The 20192-nt window shown below is 45.5% G+C and overlaps 1 protein-coding gene across 3 annotated transcripts in view; it reads right to left on the bottom strand.

The window, feature by feature from the left end:
- Positions 1-1144: 1144 nt before the first annotated feature.
- LOC119455449 (gastrula zinc finger protein XlCGF57.1) overlaps positions 1145-20192 on the bottom strand; it is a 60202-nt gene continuing 41154 nt past the window's right edge. For all 3 annotated transcript variants that reach the window (XM_049668790.1, XM_049668789.1, XM_049668791.1), the window contains 3 exons: positions 16624-17040; positions 13866-14321; positions 1145-6713 (listed from right to left, as the gene is read on the bottom strand). In XM_049668790.1, coding sequence (XP_049524747.1) covers positions 6426-6713; positions 13866-14321; positions 16624-17040 — 1161 coding nt within the window. In that variant the 3' untranslated portion in view covers positions 1145-6425. The remainder of the gene's footprint in view (positions 6714-13865; positions 14322-16623; positions 17041-20192) is intronic.

The raw sequence follows: 20192 nt of genomic DNA, 5'->3' as shown, positions 1-20192 counted from the left end.
GCAAGTTTACAGAGGAAATGACAAATAATTCTTGCACAAGTGTCTGGTGCAGAGCGAAATCTTCGCGCTACGGTTCGCGAAAACCTAACCGGCACTTCCACGGTCGCCTGCTCTTCTTCGTCGCTTGACGCGGAAGGCTCGTAACCGTAAGCGGTAATATTTCTTGCCAAGTTGGCATGGTCCTTGTCTTCAGACGTGTACTCATCGCTGGTAGAGGCACCAGAACTCGAATCCATGCTCGCGATGGCGGCGTCGGTGCGCTTCGAATGACCGCGGCCGGCGGCTGGCCAACCGACGAGGGTGTCGTGACGTCACGCCTTCCAACTCCCGTGGATCGGGCCGCGCGCTCACAAAAACGCCAAAAATAAACCATCGGCTCAAAAATGAGCTAAGTGACTACTTCTTTTCGGTGTAATCACATACTGAGGATTCATTTTCAGCATTTTCGTAAAATTTTCAGATTTCGTGTCCGTATCCCTTTAAAGAACGCTTTAAGTTGCACTAGTACAGTGTAAAAAGACCCCCCCCTCACCAGGTCCCACAGGAAATTTCGGTTACACAACGTAAGTTGTAAAGTGCCGTCTAGGGAGCGTTGTAGTGGAATACATATTCGAATTGGTTTATTATTAGAGAAGACAGAAATAACGTTGCGTTACCATGCTGCCAAGAGGTGAGCTTCGCTGACAACATAAACTCTCTCTTCCTTTGCTTCGATTAGCATTCACAAGTTGTAGCACAAGCAACATTCGTTCTGTGCCTGCTCCCTGAGGGACCACATCACGAGCCCTGCCTTTATTTTATTTTTCTGCTGTGTGGCGTACTTCTGGCAGTGCTTTTGTGTGTTCTACATTGGATGATTTAACGATGTCATGTGCCATAACTGATATTGTTACAGGTGTTCAACCTGACACTGTCATAGCCAGGAAGCGAGGTTTGCTCGAAGGGAGCGCAGGATGTCACTTGAATTTTAGGCTATTTTCGCAATGTGTATCGGAGTAACCCGTCGCAGAAAAAAATGTAGGCGAGTAATTTATGTACCATGCTTGTCCATCTCCAATGCTCAAACAGGGTGAGGGATCCATCAAGCTCAATTTCGGCTCCCTCGTTCACTACTGCTTTGTACAGTAAAAGACCACTACAAAATCAAGACAAAATACTTGCACCCTTTTATGTGTCAGCTAAACCAAGGGGCCACACCAGGACAGGTACAGTAATATGCTCTTCATATATATTTCCATACAGCAAAGAATGATTGATGTGCAAAAAAAAAAAAAGTTCACAATTCATGTAAAATTGGTACAAGGGTTGGAAAATAGAGAAAAGGCAATGTGAGAAGCGCACACAATGACAGTAGCGAAGAAGACAATGAAATATGAAAAGCTCGTGCAAGTATTACTGCTTGGAAATCTGTATTAAGACAAACACATGAAATCCAGCGTATCTTGTAATAAGGCACACAATGACTTCTTGACACCATTTCTTATCGACTATTTACATCATAACATAACTTTTCATGAGACAATGCAGAACTACTCGCAATGCTTGCAGAACGAGTTCACAAAAGAGTGAGAGAAAAACTAAGTGCGGAATTAAATCATGAAAATGCGAAGAAAAACGATGGTTCATTTCTCTCATCTGTTATGACATGATTCTAGCTGTGTGCACGAGCAGACAAGGGCTCTGTGAAACAATTCGCAAGGCACTTGTTCTAAAGTCTTCATAGTACGAAGAATGCATCACCAACTAACCCGCCAGCAAATATTATTGATGTTCCAAGATACATTCTGAGGGCACTGGTACCATTCAGATGATGGCTTAGGGCAGAAGGTTACAACCGCTGCTGTCTAAAACGTGCAAAGGGCACCAAAGGGGCTAATGGTGGAATGTAAAATTTGCCGGCGCTTGGCTGTTGCTGGCCGACCCAGGTGCAACAACAGAAACACAACAACTGACCATCCAAAGCTGATCATAAGTAACAGTTTACGAGGAAGCCCCAAGCTTCAAGCCATACTACCAATTTCACTATTCAAGTACAGTAGAATCTTGGTAAACGGCATGCTCTTAATTGGTTGGTTTCACATTTGAACAATGTAAAAACAATTTCCTTAATAAGAACCAAAATGTATGCAACTCTATATATATGGAAATGCAGAATAAAGATCTAAATGACTTTTTTTCGAAGAGAACCAGGATTTCAAATTACTTTTGCAACACCTGTCTTTCGTGAAGAAAGTTACTCTCAAAAAGCAGCAACATAAAATTTTGAATGCTATACACCTTGTCATTTTTTCTTTTTCTCAACTAGCTTCTACATTCACTACTTGCATTAAGAGGGTGTATGACATATAGGGCTTCACATCTATCTCGGTAAACAAATCTCATGTTTATCAGAACATATCTCTTGGGTCTCTTGAAGTTTCATTTAACAAGCTTCTACTGTATTTAATGGGAAACCCAACCATTATGCGGACCCTGAAACGGTCTGAATAATGAACTTTGTAGCATTTGAATGAAATTAAATTCCAGTGACTGATTAGAGCTGAACTGTTCTTGGCGTCCTTGATTATTTTAGTGGATGAAGACCTCAAATGCCGAGTCCACAACTGCACAGCCTTATGACAATGTATATAGCGATTTTCCATACTGCACCTGCTACAGCATGAACATCAGGCTTTAGACTTCGCCATGTCCCGCAAGTCGAAGTTTTCCTGAAAATGCTTATTAACCGACACAAGTGTATGTGTACACAGTAGTGCAAAATGACTTCATCCGGTTTAAGCATCATCAGCTGTTCACAAAGCTTCGATACCAGTGTGTATTGCAGAGTTACAGAATTTTAAGAACGCGCCGTTTTACTAAAAAGAAACCTACAATTTTCGAAATTTTTGTGACATTCCGCATACATCTAGTCACTAGAATTAGACTTCATTTCCTAATGAAAGTATTTACGGCATTTCTCCCGTGATTAAACATGAAAGTCGTAGTCAGACCTGAGCCGAAGCTTCCTCTTACACTGCAGACAGAAAATAAGGCACAGCCTGACTTCTTAACACTTTTGCGCGACTCTCTGTATAAGGCTACGTGTGGCAACATTGGACAAATGCAGAGGCTGGTGCCCCCCCTGAAGAGACACACCGCTGTTCCGCTACGCAAAGACTGATGCACAAAAGCTGTCGTAACAATTTCTTTTTTAGCTTAGGTAAAATACCGATGTGCTTCTCGTGCTGCCCGACAACAATGTAATGTATATATAAAATCTTCAACAATGATCGACGCAACTAACTGCTAACCACACATTTGCCGCATCAAACAGATGAAAGGTACTGTTGACTGCCTTGCAGAAGCTGATAAAAACATGAGACAGTAATGGCAAAAATTAAAAACAAGTAAAAGTTAGCAATGTGGTTACAATGGAAAGATGCTGCTCAAATGATACAAAGCTAGTATCTACGTTTAACTTTCCCTAGCCCTGAAATCGATATTCATATTGTTAATCTGCTCAAGAAAACTCTCACATGAACAGCGCTCCCAGCCTGCAGCAGTAATTTTCAGCAGAGGATGTTAACTGTGAAGCACCACTCGGCGCTTATCAGTGATTAGATAATAATCACATGTCATTTCAACACTGTACGCATGTTTCACAACTCTCAATTAGGATATGAGCCAAAACTCACAGTACTTGTTTTAATCCTTGCTAGGAGCTGCAGACTTATTTACCTTATACTCTGCTGTCAACAATCAAAGAACTGAGGCAATGAAAGTTTGGCCACCGCTCTGTGCCCAATCCTCTTACAGTCTTGTCTACTCTTAAACAGAACACCTATTCAAAATTGCACAACTAACGACAGCGGGTATCTGACATGAAGGCCTGCACATTACATTACACATACGCAACTTTCTAATGTCATACCAGCCACATTTTCCAGATATTTAAGAAATATTGCAGTACTCATGGCTTATTTTTAAAATTAAAAGTGGATTGTGCTGTATGAAAGGCATGAGATGCAGAGGTGATAATGGCTGCATGCCGCATCAATCATAAGAGTGGGATAAGATAGTGAAAGCCTCAGGAATTTCAAAATACAATACAACAAGTAACTTTAATCTTCAACTTCATATTTGGATAACCTCTGCCCTCATGTACAAGACTTCATTAGTATTCACAGCAACTTAAATTTCGCATGAGAACCTGCAAGCTAATCTTTTAACAGATGCATGTTCTAGGTGTAGCACTGGCTACATGTCCCCCTCAAAGTTGAAGAATGTTACATAGGGCCAACTACTGGTGAGGTGGACAAACCTGTGCTAGTTTCTGCGTTGTGTTCGTTTCGCACTAACCTCCAATATGAATAACAGATCTTGTGTAAAGCTAAATTAGTAAATTACTGAAGCTATCGTAAGACTCCATTAAACAACTGCACTTTGAACCAGAAATTGGTAGCATTCATAGAAAAATTTTGCTTTTGTTTTATGCTAAATTTCTTCGAACTAGTAATAGTTACTGACTGGTTCGCTTAGGCTTACTTATTAGCTGCTCTGTGTCGTGGCTGTGCAATACTCGGCTTAAGCTTCCCGTATTCAAGAGCAGTGCTTTGCCCCAGAAATAAGCAGGCCTGCTTTTCCTTAAGCAAGTGCCATTTGGCTAGACTGAAAGTGAGGAGTAAAAAATAGGCTTGTAGTCGTCAAGGGCAAAAGTTGTCTGGAACATTACCAGCAATTCTAAATCTCGAAATTTTTAGTAGCTTCCACTAGCTGTGACCCTACTGCCATTTCCATGTTAGCCATTACCGAAAGAAAAGGTATTGTTAATCTCACGACTTCAAGGAAAAACAAGTGTTACTCACTGCACCCACCCGCCACCCCCTGCTTTGAGGGAGGAATGCTAAAATGAAGGTTGTACTACAATTGTGGCATGGAAACACAATGAACGACTTAATTTCACAACTTTCACTACATCGCATGTGAAAAAAAAAAAAAAAGAGTCTCAATGAGGAAAACCATGACAAACATTGAAGCACCGTAACGGTAAGGCACAAGTTTGGGCATCTCAATTTCACTAGCATGGGCACATCCAGCACTTTCTTCTTGGAGTAATATTCCAGTCTCACTGGCTGGCACATCACATTACCTGTCAAGTCAGGCTTTCCCCACACTGCCGACAAAAATCACATAGAGCCCACTTACTATGTGGGCTGGCGTGCTCACGCTTAATGTTGTGCAAAAGTTGCCTTACTACCACATTGCTATCAGACACTTCAAACGCACGAAGAGCGCTTCGTGTCTCTCGCACTCCTTTCCCAAAGTGCCAAGAAAATACCGACACAGACTTGGAGATGCCTTGCCTTCCCCAGTAACCCCTTTAACTTCTGCTACAGGTCTTTGGGAATGTGCCACAACAGTCAAAAACTTCCAATGGGAGAGAATGCAGTTAGTTTTTTCGTACGATTTGGGCTACCAGGCAGATGTAGATTGTGCGTGCCCATGATCGTGTCAATCTTCATGTTGGTAGATCCGATTCTCCCCCTCCCCTGGCATACACAACGCACCTACAGGACTCGCGACAAGACCTAGCACATTTCCAGCCATTTGCTGCTCCGTTCATGCCCAGCTAAGCATGGGCACTGTGCAATGCAGTAATAAAGTATGAGACAGAGTGAAGACAAGAATACACGGTGCTCAAAGCACAGGAGAGTGAGGGTGCAAAGAAGCAAATCCACTTTGCGGCATCGTAGTGCATGCTACGAGCTCTCTGTTAAGCTTGACATCAATGTTTATCTTCTGTAGGCGGCTTTCTTGTGACTTCATGACCCTATGGGCACTCAAAAAGGTATGTCAGCGGCCAGTGACTGCCATTTTCCAGTTCAGAAGAAAACCTAATGCGAGACGAAATTTGTTTGCAAGCATTGCTCCAGTTCCTTTTCTTTCTTTCTTTTGGTTTCGTAAACTATGGTCACTTAATGAGCCAATAAAGTGGCACAAGATGTGTTTACGACTAGAACGAATACGATCTGCATGACTGACAACACTCGTTATGAATTTTTATGTGATGACTGGAAAAGTTATGCTATTCAGTGACAAATGCGCAGTCTCTCGCAAATCTTAGAAACCGTGAAATGCGGTTGCAACAATGTGTAACAAGACCGCTGACATCATGCTTTTCCAAGTTCCAAGGGTTTTCAGAAAACTACCAAGGCAGTATTTAACTGACTGCTACTGTCAGCAGTAGCAGTCAGCTAAATAGTCAGTTAAAGTTACATAGTACTAACATATCATGGTCCCTTTCATTATGACAGCACGTGGAAATCAAACACGCTCAGCCTGCACAATCAATGTGAGCGTCATCCTATTACAATTAGAAAACGATTTGTTTGCTTCTGTGCACCTTCAGTTAGTCGAAACGAGATGGGGGAGAGGACAACGAGAAGCTAGGATTTTGCGAGACGCAACACGTGTAGAATGACCTCGTCGACAGTCTGGTTATTGAGCAGAGTCTTGACGGCATTGTCGTCAATGACCACTGTGAAGAGGAGCTTGGAGTTCTCGCGCAGCCGGTCCATGTAGTTGTAGTCATCGGGACTAGCCGGGCTGTGGCCGCAACGACGGATGACCGCTTCGAGCAGTTCGTCCACGGGCTTGTCCGGGTATCCAAAGCCTTTCAGTGTTGGCTCATCAACGAGTAGGCCCAGCAGCTCGCGGATGCTCTCGCAAAGAGCCTGTGAAAAGAAAAAAACAAGAGCATAAGCAGGGCTACAGACGGTAAACGAGCGAAAATAGGGGGAATTGAAGGGCTCAGTTCCTTGGCAGTTTTGATGCTGTGAGATAGTTTACGAGGGTTCACTGGCCAGCTGCCTGCTCCTAAGCTCACCTACTAGTACGCAACGCCTGCGTTTATAGGGCGTTCCACATCTGCCGCCTTGGCTGTGAGGAGCACTGGCAAACATTTTCAGGGCCAATATTGTACAGAAACGCCTAAGAAAGTGGCTGGAGTGATGGCGCCGCGGTAGCTAGGTAGAGCCACATTTCTGCATGCATAATGCAGAAATGTGGGTTTAGTCCCCACCTGGAGTTAATTATCTTTTCATAGACTTCCATTTTCCCTTTACCCTATTATTTCTACATTTCAAATAAACCTAAATATTACCTTCCCCTATGCCTTCTCCGATTTCATTGCCATTTTGTATGAACAATGCAAATGAATGCTATATTTAAAAACAGAGTGCTTTGCCAGTTTAGCAGTATGTTATTAGCTTCGGACGCTTGGCCTGTGTGTATTTATTCTCGAAAAAATATGTGTCACTTCACTTAAACAGAAAAATTGGAATTGTACTCGATTGGCTGTTGACGACAGAGACAATGCTAAAGGAATCTTAAGTAGACAATGGCAATCCTTTAAAAACCTCTTTTCTATTTCTCAAAATGTCAATTTGTGCTAGGTAAGTGTGGGCCAAGCTGTTCCCCCTGTACAATGTCAAAGACCGGCGATCAATATTAAAAAAAGAAAGGAGCATTCATCTACCAGTTACTCTGCAAGGGCAGAGGAACGAAAAAAAAAAAAAAAAAAAACACTACAAGACGGAAATAAAAAGCAGCAACAGAGAGGGAGCCAATCGCCAGCATAATCAATTTTGAATATCACTTTTGGCATTTGCAGTGATGAACTTTTGCCGTCCCTTTTGTTACCTTCGTTTGACTTGAAATCTTGATTTCACTACTGGCTTTTTGTAGAATGTAGGAGTCCAATGAGAGCTAGTTTTGAAATGGAGCCAGCTGAATCAAGGTAAGCAGACAGGAAATTGAGGGCTTGACGTTATATTGATGGGGAGTGCCAGGGACCTAATCTGGGCTTGTTTGCTCGCCCGAGTGTCAAAGGGCCTTGATAAGAGTGTTGACATATATTCGTCTTGTACTACAGTTAAACCTCGTTCATACGTAGTCAGCGGCGAACGACGTTTAGGTGCGCACTAAATGATGTACGAAATAACCGCCAATGCCAGTTTAGAGGCTACTTACCGGCCAGAAAAGAACTATGTCATGATGCTCTCAAACACACGCACTCAGACAGGCTTTATTAGCGGGTAGGCAGCAAAAAATTGGTAATCTTCACTTGCCACCGTGGTGGCCTTGCCGCGATGACGGCATCTTCGAACTCGATAAGGCCGCAAGCCAGTTTGTCCATGAGGCCCCGCTTACTAACTAAATTAGCAAGCACGGTGTAAGGCGTGCACAGGTAAACATGAACACATCTCGCTCTATGACCCTGAAATTCGCTCTCGAAACGCTGGAGTGAGGAGGTGCGGCAGCAGCAGGGAGCGTGCAGTCTCTCGCTTCCACGCGAACCAGACGTCTAAAACATGGCGCATACGAAGCTACCGGCACTAGTTGCACTTTGTCTGCAGATGGCTTTGAAGATGAGGCCAGCGCAGGCGTGCACATTTCCACGTCGCAGATCACTTTCAAGACACGGTGGCTGCCGCCGAAGTAAATGCCTCCCTTTCTCACCCCTCCCCCCGTGCATTGCACGCAACAGAAGCACACTTCTGCCCCGCCGTTCTCCCTCGTGCATGCGAGATTGAGTCAGCCAAGCGCGGATCCAGGGGGGATGTCCGGATGTCCCGACCCCCCCCCTCAGATTTCTGCATCGCCCCTCGCTCACAGGGTGATGGCTCTGACGCAAAAAAACATGTCCACCAGCATTCTTCAAAAGTATTTTTCATGAGTACCAGTGGTATCACCCATGGGCCGTATTCTGAAACGTTCGCCCTAGGCGAAATTTCTTTTTTCGCTTTCAGGCGTGCGCCGATTGGCTGTTTTAGCAAAATTGGATGAGCTGATTGGGTGGTTGAGCCCGACGTCATTCAAATTTGCTCAACCAGCCAATCAGTGCGCACGCTGATTTTGCCAACGCGAAATTCGCCTAGGCGAACGTTTCAGAATACGGCCCCATGTAGAAGTAAAGTTAGCTCACTGACAAGTCTTCCGTAGGGGTGTGGTGTCGCGAAGTTGCCGTAGTTATTTTTTCTCATGAACACCTTGGACCTCCAGGTGCCGGCTGTGCCTTACTCGTCCCGTCGGCGGCATCGAGTGAACGAGGGGACGTCCCTTTTGTCAAGCACGCCGATGTCTACGCGAGCGCCTTCGCGACTGATTAACTTAGTTCCCTCTCGAGGTGTCATCGGTCGCCCCTCATTGGCTGTCAACAGTTTCGCGACCAACCTGCTAATTGAAAAAGATCTCTCGCTGAAGTGTTCATATATAAATAATAACAACTAACAGCTAAACTAAGAACTACGCATAGGCAACTTTTTTTAACTGTAACACTCATTGTGATCACAGTTACACGTTGACAATATCCAGTATGAGCACAGTACCGTTCGTATGCTACAAGTTTTTCATTATAGCTTCACAGTTTTATTGTCGTACATTAAGCATAGGAGGCTCAAACCCGCTGGATCCCTTTGTCTGAGTGGGCGTTCTCGTGGAGCGGGGCGAAGCCTCAAGCCACGGCTGCGCCATGGGGGAGAGTGAAGTCCGCGGACAATGCCAGTGCACGGGCCTAGGATGGCGTCGCGTGGTTAGAGAAACGGGAGCAAATGCGTGCCTTGTGTAAAAGGATGAGGTTGCGTGGGAAACAGAAGATGAAGACGCTGGCTCACGCTCTCAGCTACTATGCCACATCGTTCTTCTTGTAGTTGGCGTCATGCATCTTTATACGCGGTGATTCGCATATCGTAAACAACCAGCGTAGTGGTTGCAACGTTGGTGCGGAAGCGTTACGCTCGTATTCAAGAACATTCCCCGAGTCAACACAACACCTCGACTCCAGAGAGTAGATAGCACCGCCATACCTCCACAGAAGTGGTCACTGAGCTTCATGATCATTCACGGGATTTTTTGAGAAGTGTCGCATCTTTATCACTCGAAAGGCGGCGCTGTGCTCAACAAGGTGGAGTGGAGGAAGAACTTCCCGAGTATTTCTGTTTGAGAATACAGGAGTAAATTCTCCAAAGCAAACGAAGGTGTTTCAGCCGAACACAAAGAATCTTCTTAAGGAAACCAAGGTGTCCCAACAGAACTCTGTGCTTATGCATCTATAACGAATCTGCAACAGATGATTCCAAATTTTACTATAAGAAACAATTACAGGCTTAGACATGCCGGATGTTTAAAATTAAGCTTTATGATTTTCTTAAAATTAGAACTGGGAGGCACGTGATGACCACCTGTACAAATAAGTTATGTGGCCAGGGCGACACAAAGTGAGATGATAATTATCGCTGTCAGCAGCCGAATTACCTAAAATTGAATAATTAACTTTTTATTGACTGCAGTAAAGCCAACCGTACAAAAGTCAAAAAGACGCTAATAAAGCACATGCTGCAAGTGTGTATGTTTGTATTCAAAAGTTAGAGGCAGTCATGTTTTTACACAGTTTCACTTGGAAGAATTCTTCTAGCATGTCTGTGCTTAGAGATATCCGACTCCAAATTTTAATCATCGTTCGCATGATTACGCATGCAAGAGAATGAGGATCGGCGCAAAGCTCCTCCCTGATGTGACGGGGCTGTTGTGTGCGGCGTTTAGTCTGACAGCAGGGCAGAGGCAAAGATGATAACTGTTGCCCTTCCTCTCTCGGCTGGCGAAGTCATGACAGCGCGGTGTGCCATACGCAGTACGCATGATCCTGTTAAACGCGATAACAGGAGATAATTTTTCGGCACATTTTTGTGTTACTTGAGATCGCACCAGGACATCATCTTGTAAACGCGTTAGTTTCACTGTCATCTACTAGAGTGCTTCTGGAATAGCGGCGCCTCTGCACAGAAGGATAACCAAAAATATCCACGTGGAGTCTCTTCATGCTAATATGGCTGCTTCTGGCAGGACAAGGTATTCTACTGAAGAAAAAATAGATGTGGTACTTGCAATGGCTGAGATGAATGGCAATGCTTTATTGGCAATGCGGCTGTACACAGGCCACCCACACAACTATGCCTACCTTCATAAACGTGTTTCGGCGCTTTCGCACAACAGGCTCAGTCTAGCGTCCGAGACAGATCAGGAAGACAATCGTTGATGAAGGCTATGAAATCGACGTTGTCGCGTGCGTAACGTCGATGGCAGCATCCGACAGACTGCCGATCAGTGCGGTCTCAGCGATGGAACAGTCGCAAATGTGCTAAGAAAGCACAAGTTCCATCCCTATCATGTTTACCTTCACCAGGACCTAAGTGAGGCGGACTTTGAAAGGCGGGTTGACTTCTGCAATTGGGGCCTGATCAAAATTGATGAAGAAAAAGACTTCTTACACAGAATAATTTGGACAGATGAAGCTCGGTTTTGCCGCAATGGCACTGTCAATATTGTGGGTGTTTATTACGCACGTCATCTTCAGCTGTATATTATAATCATCATCCTACGTTGCTCGATCCCCATCTTCGGTTCTGTGCGATCATCATTGTGTGTGTGCCTTTGCTGTTTCGCAGCTGAGTACTCGGGCTGAATAAACGTCATGTCAACAAAGATGGCATATGTGGTGGAGGTAACTGTTCGATACTCAGTCCTCTGCCCGCTCAGTCTATCCCCTGGAGCTTCGTTCAGGCCGCCGCTTGTGCCCACTGTCCACTAGCATGTCTCAAGATGGCCGACCCTCCACTTCTACCGCTACCGTTCTGACACCGCCAGCCACCCCTTATATCCTAAACAGCCATTAGCGTGCTTGATTAAGCAACGCACATTGTTGGTCACAAGAAAATCCACATTGGCTGTGGCAGCACAAGCATCAAGTTCGCTCGAGTGTGAATGTGTGGTGTGGCAGACTCGAGGACAGGATCATTAGATCTTGCTTTTTTGAGGACAACTTGAACAGAAAGATGTACACTGATGAAATATTAGCATAAACCGCGATAGCGGTTTATGCTTTGCGTTGCTGTGGAAGGGAGGCATTTTGAAATTCTTTAGGGCATTGACATTCTGATGGGTCAAGTGTTTTCATGAGATTTTTTGCATGACCACACCAAACTTAAAGCGGCAGTATGAAATATTCGTTAGCATAGCTAAAATTGTTTCTGCTGTTGATGGTGCAGTTGTTGCTCTTGATTTCAACAAAACTTACAATACTTGGAAATGAGCAGTCACTTTATTTGCGTAGCCAAGGCAAGGACCATGCCCGCTCGTCTAGTCACCATTACGCATGCGCACTGACCTCCCGCTACTCTGCTCGCACCATTATCTCGGCATGGCAGCTGCCGCCATCGTTGCAGGCTGCACGGTGGCGTGTTACGACAGCAGTTCCGGATTCTTCGATTTTTTATTTTGCCAGCCGAGAGGAGAAGGGGGACAGCTATCATCTTTACCAATGCCTCTGCCCTGTTGTCAGACTAGACGCCGCACGCAACAGCCGCGTCACATCAGGGACGAGCTTTGTGCCGATCCTCACTCTCTTGCATGCGCAATCATGCCAACGACAACTAAAATTTGGAGTCGGATATCTCGGAGCACAGACACGCTAGAATAATTCTTCCAACTGATACTGTGCAAAAAACACGACTGCCTCTTAAGTTTTCAATAAAAACATACCCACTTACTGCAGTCAACAAAAAGTTAATTATTCAATTTTAGTTAATTGGGCTGCTCACAGCAGTAATTACCATCTCACTTTGTGCCCACCTGGCCACAACTTATTTGCACAGGTGGTCTTTGTGTGCCTCCCAGTGCCTAATCTTAAGAAAATCGTAAAGCTTAGTTTTGAACACCCTTTATTATCAGGCACAGCCGCAAAGCACATGACTGTGTTGGGCAATATCCTTTTCTATAAGTTCGGAGAAACCGATACCTGGCTTCGCTACAGTTGCTGCACTAGCCCAATAAAAAGCGGGTTTATCATGAGCAGAAGCGGTGAATTTCAGTAAATAAGAAAGGCTACTCTCATCATCATCATTGACAGAGCTGACCCCCCCCCCCCCCTCAGAAAAGACCTGGATCCGTCTCTGGAGTCAGCTGACCCTCGCAAGCTTTCACTCGCACACACAGCGTACGGCCTTCATCGAGGTGACAAGCGCTCCCCCCCCCCTTTGCATTCTTCTGAGCACCACGACTAATCCCGCGTCGAAACGAGAGTGCGACGCAGTTGACGACATGCCTTCTCTGCGATGAATCAACAATGCGATGCGGGTGACTTCAGCACCCGCCCCGCATCGCTCCTGCTGGCGAGGAGCCGAAAAAGGGATTTAAGGCAGAACTGGCCCATTGTGAGAGGGAGTCGCGATCAGCCGCCCTGTCAGTCTGGTGCGCTCTTACCAAGCTACACGTATGCTATTACCTGCTATATCTGTACATTGTATAAAGCTTTTCATCTCCTCTTTGTCTGCTCCAAGAGTCTGTCTCTTGTACTCGACCCCGAGTCACAATACCATGCAGGCTACATATCAAACAAAAATATAGCAAATTCTGCTGACTTGGTGCCCAACTTAGCACACGGTTGTTTGAGTTTATTTAACCACATGGTACATGAGAAATGTGCATTTGTGGTTGGGTATGACGGGAAAAAAGCTGCATAGAAGCAGCTTGACGAGCCCCATCACCCCTAAATTACCGACTGTGCAGTCGGTGTCCGAATTATCGCGTGATGTGCTACAAGGTGTCCGAAATTTCGGTCATCCTTAAAAGTCTATGAGGCTAGTGGCGGTCTGAATAATCAAGCATGTCTGAATTATCAGTTGGTGACTGTAGTCGTTTCAATGGGGATTTCTATGGCTTCTGCCAAACTTGGCCTTCTAGTGTGTGCAACTCTGCAAAGTGATAAAATCCAGAACAGCGATTGAAATACGGATGAAAAGTACAAACAAAGTGAGGGCCCACATTCGCACCTGTTCGGACAGGATCCGGGCCACAGTGCCGCCCACCTGGGCACCAAGCTTGTTGCCGCCGTCCGTGCTGGCCGTGCCTCCCGGAGTGGCGGTGGGGGTCGGGGCGAAGCGGTCGTCCTCCTCGTCGAGCAGGATGCGGTCGAGCAGGTCCCGGTGGCGCTTGCGCATGTGTCGCATGAGGCAATCCTTGCGGATGAAGGCGCGGCCGCACTCATGGCACGACCGGGGCTCCTCCTTGGTGTGGGTCACCATGTGGATCTTGAGCGAGGGCTTGATGGCAAAGCGCTTATGGCACGTCGGGCACTGGAATGGCTTCTCGCCCGTGTGCAGCACAGAGTGACGGTTCAGGTCCTCGCGCCGCGTGAAACCCTTGCCACAGTCCTCGCACACGTGCGGCTTTTCCTTGAGGTGCAGGTACTTCATGTGCAGGTCTAGCCGAGCCTTGCGGTTGAACACCTGCGCGCAAAGCATGCAAATGTAGCCCTGAGGATGCGTACTGTGTTCTATCGATCGCTTATCTATGTAAAGTCACTGTCATGCTTAATCCAAACATGTCTAATGCGCCGTTTTGCTTCTTCTATTGAGGCTGCTGGAAATCCCTGGTTGGGGAACTTATATAAGAACCCTAACCAGCAATTATTGTGGTATACTATTCTATACCACAACAATCAACAACATTCTAGTTGTGCTGAATGCCTATACCAATTATGGGTTATCTTCATTTTCATATGCTGAAGCAGAGTTGTGTAAGAAATTACTGACAGATCAAACATTGCAACAACAATTTATCAGTTACAGAACTAACCTTCACTTTTTCACGCTTGCACCACTTAATAAATGAAGAAGCAATAGATTTGTAATGTCACAAACATTCCTTTTTCTTTCACTCACACATTCATTACGTTTATATATAAAACTATCTAGTCCAGGGACCCTCTTTACAACTACGTGAGAAATTAGGTCCCACCTTTATACGTTACCCAATGTACTATAGCTCTTCGTGCAATAACAGAGTTGTGAACTTGTAACTTCTGCTCTACCCTTTACGTGACCTGCCCAACTAGCGCACTTAATTCTCACAACTATAATAATCAGCTACCACTGCTTTCTCTGTAATCCACACTGTCGTCTTCTCGTAACGCCAGATTTATCATTTACATTTCATCGCTGACTGTTTTCATTTTATCACATCTGTGGGCTCATCAGACTTGGCACGAGAAAGTGGAAAGAAAATAATGAAAAGGATGGGGAAAATCCTCAAAAACATCAGTGACTTCATAGCCATTGAAGGTGTTCCGCATGTTTGAAAAATGATAGCCGCCGGTCTACCACCACTCTCAGGAGTTATAGCGTGTCCGGTATTCCTGCAAACGCAGGCGCAAAAGTGAGCGAGGAGTGGTGATGCTACCTGGTTGGCGCAGAGCTCAACTTGACAAACACAGAACTATTATTGCAGTTATCAAGTGTATTCTACTTTTCTTCTGGTGCAAATTTTTGGCAGCAGTGTAAGTGTGAACACGTTGCCTTTTTATCTGTTCGACTTCACTGGCAGCAAAGTAGGATGCACTTGGTAACTACAATGCCTCTGTGTTCGTCTGGTTGAGCTGTGTCATCAGATGGCGTCATAGCTCCAACCGTTCATGCTTATGCCTCCACTCAGCCAGCAATCCGCCCAAACCGCCTGCACTTGTCGATATACCGGAAATGCTAAACCTCTCTGTGTTTCCAGGAGCCCCATTCAAAGTCTGGCATTGCTTAGGTTTCGCCAACTAGCCAGAGGAAAAGGCAATAATTGAACAATACTATATCTAAGATTATATCATAGGAAGCCAACAAACATAGATACCAAGGAAAACATAGGGGAAATTACTAGTGCGTACTATAATATATAATGATAAGTTAATGGAAATGAAAGTGGATGAAAAAACAACTTGCCACAGGTGGGGAACGGTCCCATGTCTTCGCATTACGCGTAATGCGAAGACAAGTAATAAAATACAGTAAAACCTCGATAATTCGAAGAATTTGAGCGGTTCCGTCATTCTCAATGCAAATTCAACCGGATAATATGAATGGCCCGCGTGGCTCTATTCGGATAATTCGAAGTTTCCAGCTGGTAGCAATGTGCGGCGGTTAGGTTAGGGCGCTCCGTACAGTCGCCAACCGATTTTCCGAGCTTGTGGGGACTGAAAAATAGTCCGAAAAAGTCGTTAGGCAAAGAAAATTATTAGTGCGGCTTAAAAAAAAACACTCAATAATGCCCTGCCTCATACTACGCTTGTAGGGGATCGACTTCCTTGGATTTGCGCAGCAGTGACGTCTCCGTGTACAGTCGACACAAACGTCACCGCGTTGGCTATCTCCGCCAACGGAGTTCGCCATGGAGATCCAAGAAACAAGCTTCGCACCGCTTAGCTCTAACGAAGGCACAGGAGGTAGCGCCGATCACTAAGACATGGGTCTCCGAGACACCTGCTCAATGTACATGCCGCGTTCAAAATAGTAACCGAAACTTTAGAGATTAAAAAAAAAAAAAAAAAGCTCGCTGAATTAACGAGCATGGAGTCGGCGCGCACGAGCGCGGCCGCCGCAGCAGCGAGCGAAGGTTCGTGCGGTCTATCGCTTCAACGGAAACTGAGCGGCGAAAGCACAGCGCATACAAAGGTCAGGGCCGTCTGGAGATAGCTTTCAAGATACGGTGCGCACGAGAACCCGCTCCGGCGCTAAGTACACGGTTGTTAGAAGAGTAGAAGTGCACCTTGTCGCAGACGGTGCACTTGAAGCCGTTCATGCCTGTGTGGTGGAACAGGTGCGCCTTGAGTCCGCCACCCTGGATGAACTCTTTGCCACAGTAAGGACACTTGTGTGGTCGGATTCCCGTGTGGATGCGCGTGTGCCGGTTGAGCGTCCCCTTGAGAGAAAATCGCATGCCGCACTCGGCACAGGCGTACGGCTTCTCCCCCGTGTGGATGCGCCGGTGCTTGTTGAGAGCCGTGATCGACGGGAAACTCTTCTGGCAAAAGTCGCAGGGGAACGGGCGCTCGCCAGTGTGCACACGGATGTGAATCTTGAGCAGCGAGATGCCGTGGAAGGTCTTGCCGCAGTGGTCGCACTTGTACTTCTTCCGCCGCGTTACCTCGCCGGCGTGTGCACGCAGGTGCTCCCGAAGATTGTCCTGCAAGAAGGTGAGAAGGTCTACGTGTTTCAAGGCTGTTTCACACTCAGCAATTTCTTGTACGGAGGTTTCAGAGCTGCATTAACAACATGTGCAGACTTCACATTGGAGCTTTGCATGCACTAATTGCACCAACTAAGATTTTGACAGTTGCGAGCACCTAGTGGAAGAGTTATTGTGTGGCTTATTAAGTAATGCTATCCTTCCCAGTAAAAAAAAAAAAAAAAAAAAAAATCACTCCAATTAGCTTTTCCAATGGCTTTTCCAACATCCTTACTTCCAACTGGTTACGATTGGGTCAGAGGAGGAAGCAATTGGAACCGATTGGAAAATCCCTAGTTCCAACTGGTTACGATTAAGTCAAAGTGAAACCAATTGAGTCCAATTGGACTTGGTTCCAACCAAGTGGGAAATCATTACCTGAAATCATTACCTCTAATTGGTTACGATTGAATCGGGGATGCAACCAATTGAGTCCGATTGAATTTGCCAGTTTGAACCAGATAGGCACCTTACATTCCCAACTACTAAGTCTAACTGGACTACCAATAGGAATAAACTAGAACGTAACCAACTGGAAAATCATATTTCCCGTGTACGAACCCATTCAAAGTAACTGAGAATGAGTTATAGCTATACATGTATATGCATGCAGTATTCAGGCTATAGCAAAACCTGTTTCTGACAGCTGGAACCCTATTTAGGTTAGCTTTGTGGGGCCTGGTATATATATATGTGTATTGGTATTGCCCGTTGGCGCAATTGGTCATTCCAACCAATTTGTAACTATTGGGTACAATTGCTCACTCCAACAAAAACCAAGTGGTCACGTTCCAGCTGGTCTAATTGGTCCAATTATGTACTAATTTAGGATTGGAAATTTTCCTATTGGTATCAATTGGAAATTTCCCTATTGGAGTCAATTGCTTTTTTTGACAGGGTCGAGAAGAAGAGTGTACAATCATTTCATTCTACCGGTACTAACATTTAGGGCAGAAAGTTGAGAGTTTACCAAAAAAGCTTGAGAAGAAGTTAGTACCTCACAAAGAGTGACGGCACAAAAAACTGTTAGGCGTAATGTTAAGAGACTGGCAGCAGTGCAGACTAGAGAGCAAAATATGGACCTGGGAAGGCCACGTAATACGTAGGGCAGGTAACCGGTGGTCTATTAGAGCTACACAATGGGTGCCAAGGGAAGAGTGGTCCAGTCGAGGATGGCACAGAATTAGGTGGTCTGATTAAGAAATTTGCTGGCATAACTGAATCAGATAGCACAAGACAGGGGTAATTGGAGATCACTAGGAGAGGCTTTTATCCTGAAGTCTACGTAAAAATAAGCTGATGATGAATAAGTACACTTTGGTTGAAAGCAAGGCAGAATAAATTAGGAACAGTTTCCGTAAAACCTCATGATACATGTGACGAGCCGTGTTCTTAACTGGTTCCCCGGGATTCGGGCAGCACCAGGGTGTCGGAACGAAATGTTTTTCGTTCTCGATTTAGTTTTGTTCCACTAAAAAAAAAGTTCTGTTTTGGTCCTTTTCCGGAATGGAAAAAAGATCCATAACAGTTCTTAACGGTCTTGGTTCACAAGCAAACATTTTTGAAGCAAAGTAACAATAAAAACGTAGATTTATTTTGTATTTATTTTTCTCGATAAGTAAATTTTAAATTCTGAGATCATGCTCAGTGCATTGAGTGAAGGCACTGAGCATGTCACAAAAGAGCGCGTAATCAAAGCGAGCACCGCGTGTCTCGCAAGCCAGTGAAAGAAGCACACCGGCCCCGCGGCAGCTACAACAGAGGGGGAGAGCGCATACGCCTCAAGCAGCTGACGCGACCAACGGAGTCTAGAAACATCTGCAAGTCACGCGGAGGCCACGGTAACGAGAGAGAGCGCGCGTGTGCTGAAACACCCTCTCAGACCCTCTTACCCGGCGAGTTGATAGAGTCGAGAGAGAGAGAGAGAGTACTACAGAGCACGCCAACAAATGAATCACCCCCCCCGCTCAACGACACTCCGACGGCGGCGGTCGAAGACGCGAGAATGGACTAGAAGATTCCCACACTTTGGCCATGCTACGGGAGCACGACTCCAATAGGAAGGTTCGAGAATGTCTGCGAAGGCTATATAAACGCCGTGCGGGAATCAGAAGAGGAATCAGACTGCGCCGGTGAAGAGATGTAACATGAAGACTGACCGTCTGCGGAAGAAGGGGATTCCCCAGCAAGCTATTCGACGAGTTCATCGAGCGTCTGCATTTCCGGAAGAAGTTCCTTCTTCGAGATTTGCCTCAAGCTTCGCCGAGATTGTTCGGCTCAAGAACAATCTCGGCTCAAGAACAAAAGGAATAGGAACACTTAGTGTTCCTATTCCTTTTGTACTTCACGTGTTGGACTGTTAGTGCTTGTCGTTAATTATTTTCCTGTGCTTTTATGAATACCCATCTGAATTGTATTGTGATGTGCACGTGTGTGTGTAACTGCCTTGTGTGAAGAATATATTTTGTTGTGTTTTGACAACTCTGGGTTATGACTCGGTCTTCAGACAGCAACCGGCGTTCGCTGGCGCACCAGAGGGCCCCTTACTAATAGTCCTTGCTTTCGTGGAATTATTTTCGGAGGCTCATAAGACGGCTTTGGAATTTGGTCCGGCGTTGGCGCCTCGTTCACGGGGTGTGTGACAGAGCATGATCTCAGAAACAGCAAGTCATCGAGTGGTAAAAAATTAAAAATTAATTATGGGGTTTTAAGAGCCAAACCACGATTTGATTACGAGGCAGGTTCTGTACTTCGGAATAATTTGGACCACCTGGGGTTCTTTAACATGCACCTAAATCTAAGTACATGGGTGTTCTGACTGAAAATCTCAGAACTGCCGCCACGGCCGGGATTTGATCCTGCGACGTCGTGCTTAGCAGCCCAACACCATAGCCACTAAGCAACTATGGCGGGTGTCATCGAGTGTGCTTGCCGAAATACGAGACAGCTGTTCCGATAAAACTTCGGTAACAAAGCATTGTATCCGTGGAAAACGAAACTATAAGCTCTTCAGCGCACACGCCCTGAGTTTTGCTACAATGCCGATCTGCTAGTGCACCGAACGGCAGGCTTAGATCAGTGGAGTGCTTGATCGACTATCGCTCGCACTA

This window comes from Dermacentor silvarum, chromosome 6 (assembly GCF_013339745.2).
Source record: "Dermacentor silvarum isolate Dsil-2018 chromosome 6, BIME_Dsil_1.4, whole genome shotgun sequence".
In the NCBI taxonomy this organism is placed as follows: Eukaryota; Metazoa; Arthropoda; class Arachnida; order Ixodida; family Ixodidae; genus Dermacentor; species Dermacentor silvarum.
Note: the sequence above shows the minus strand (reverse complement) of the source record. Positions and strands in the feature narration are given on the sequence as shown.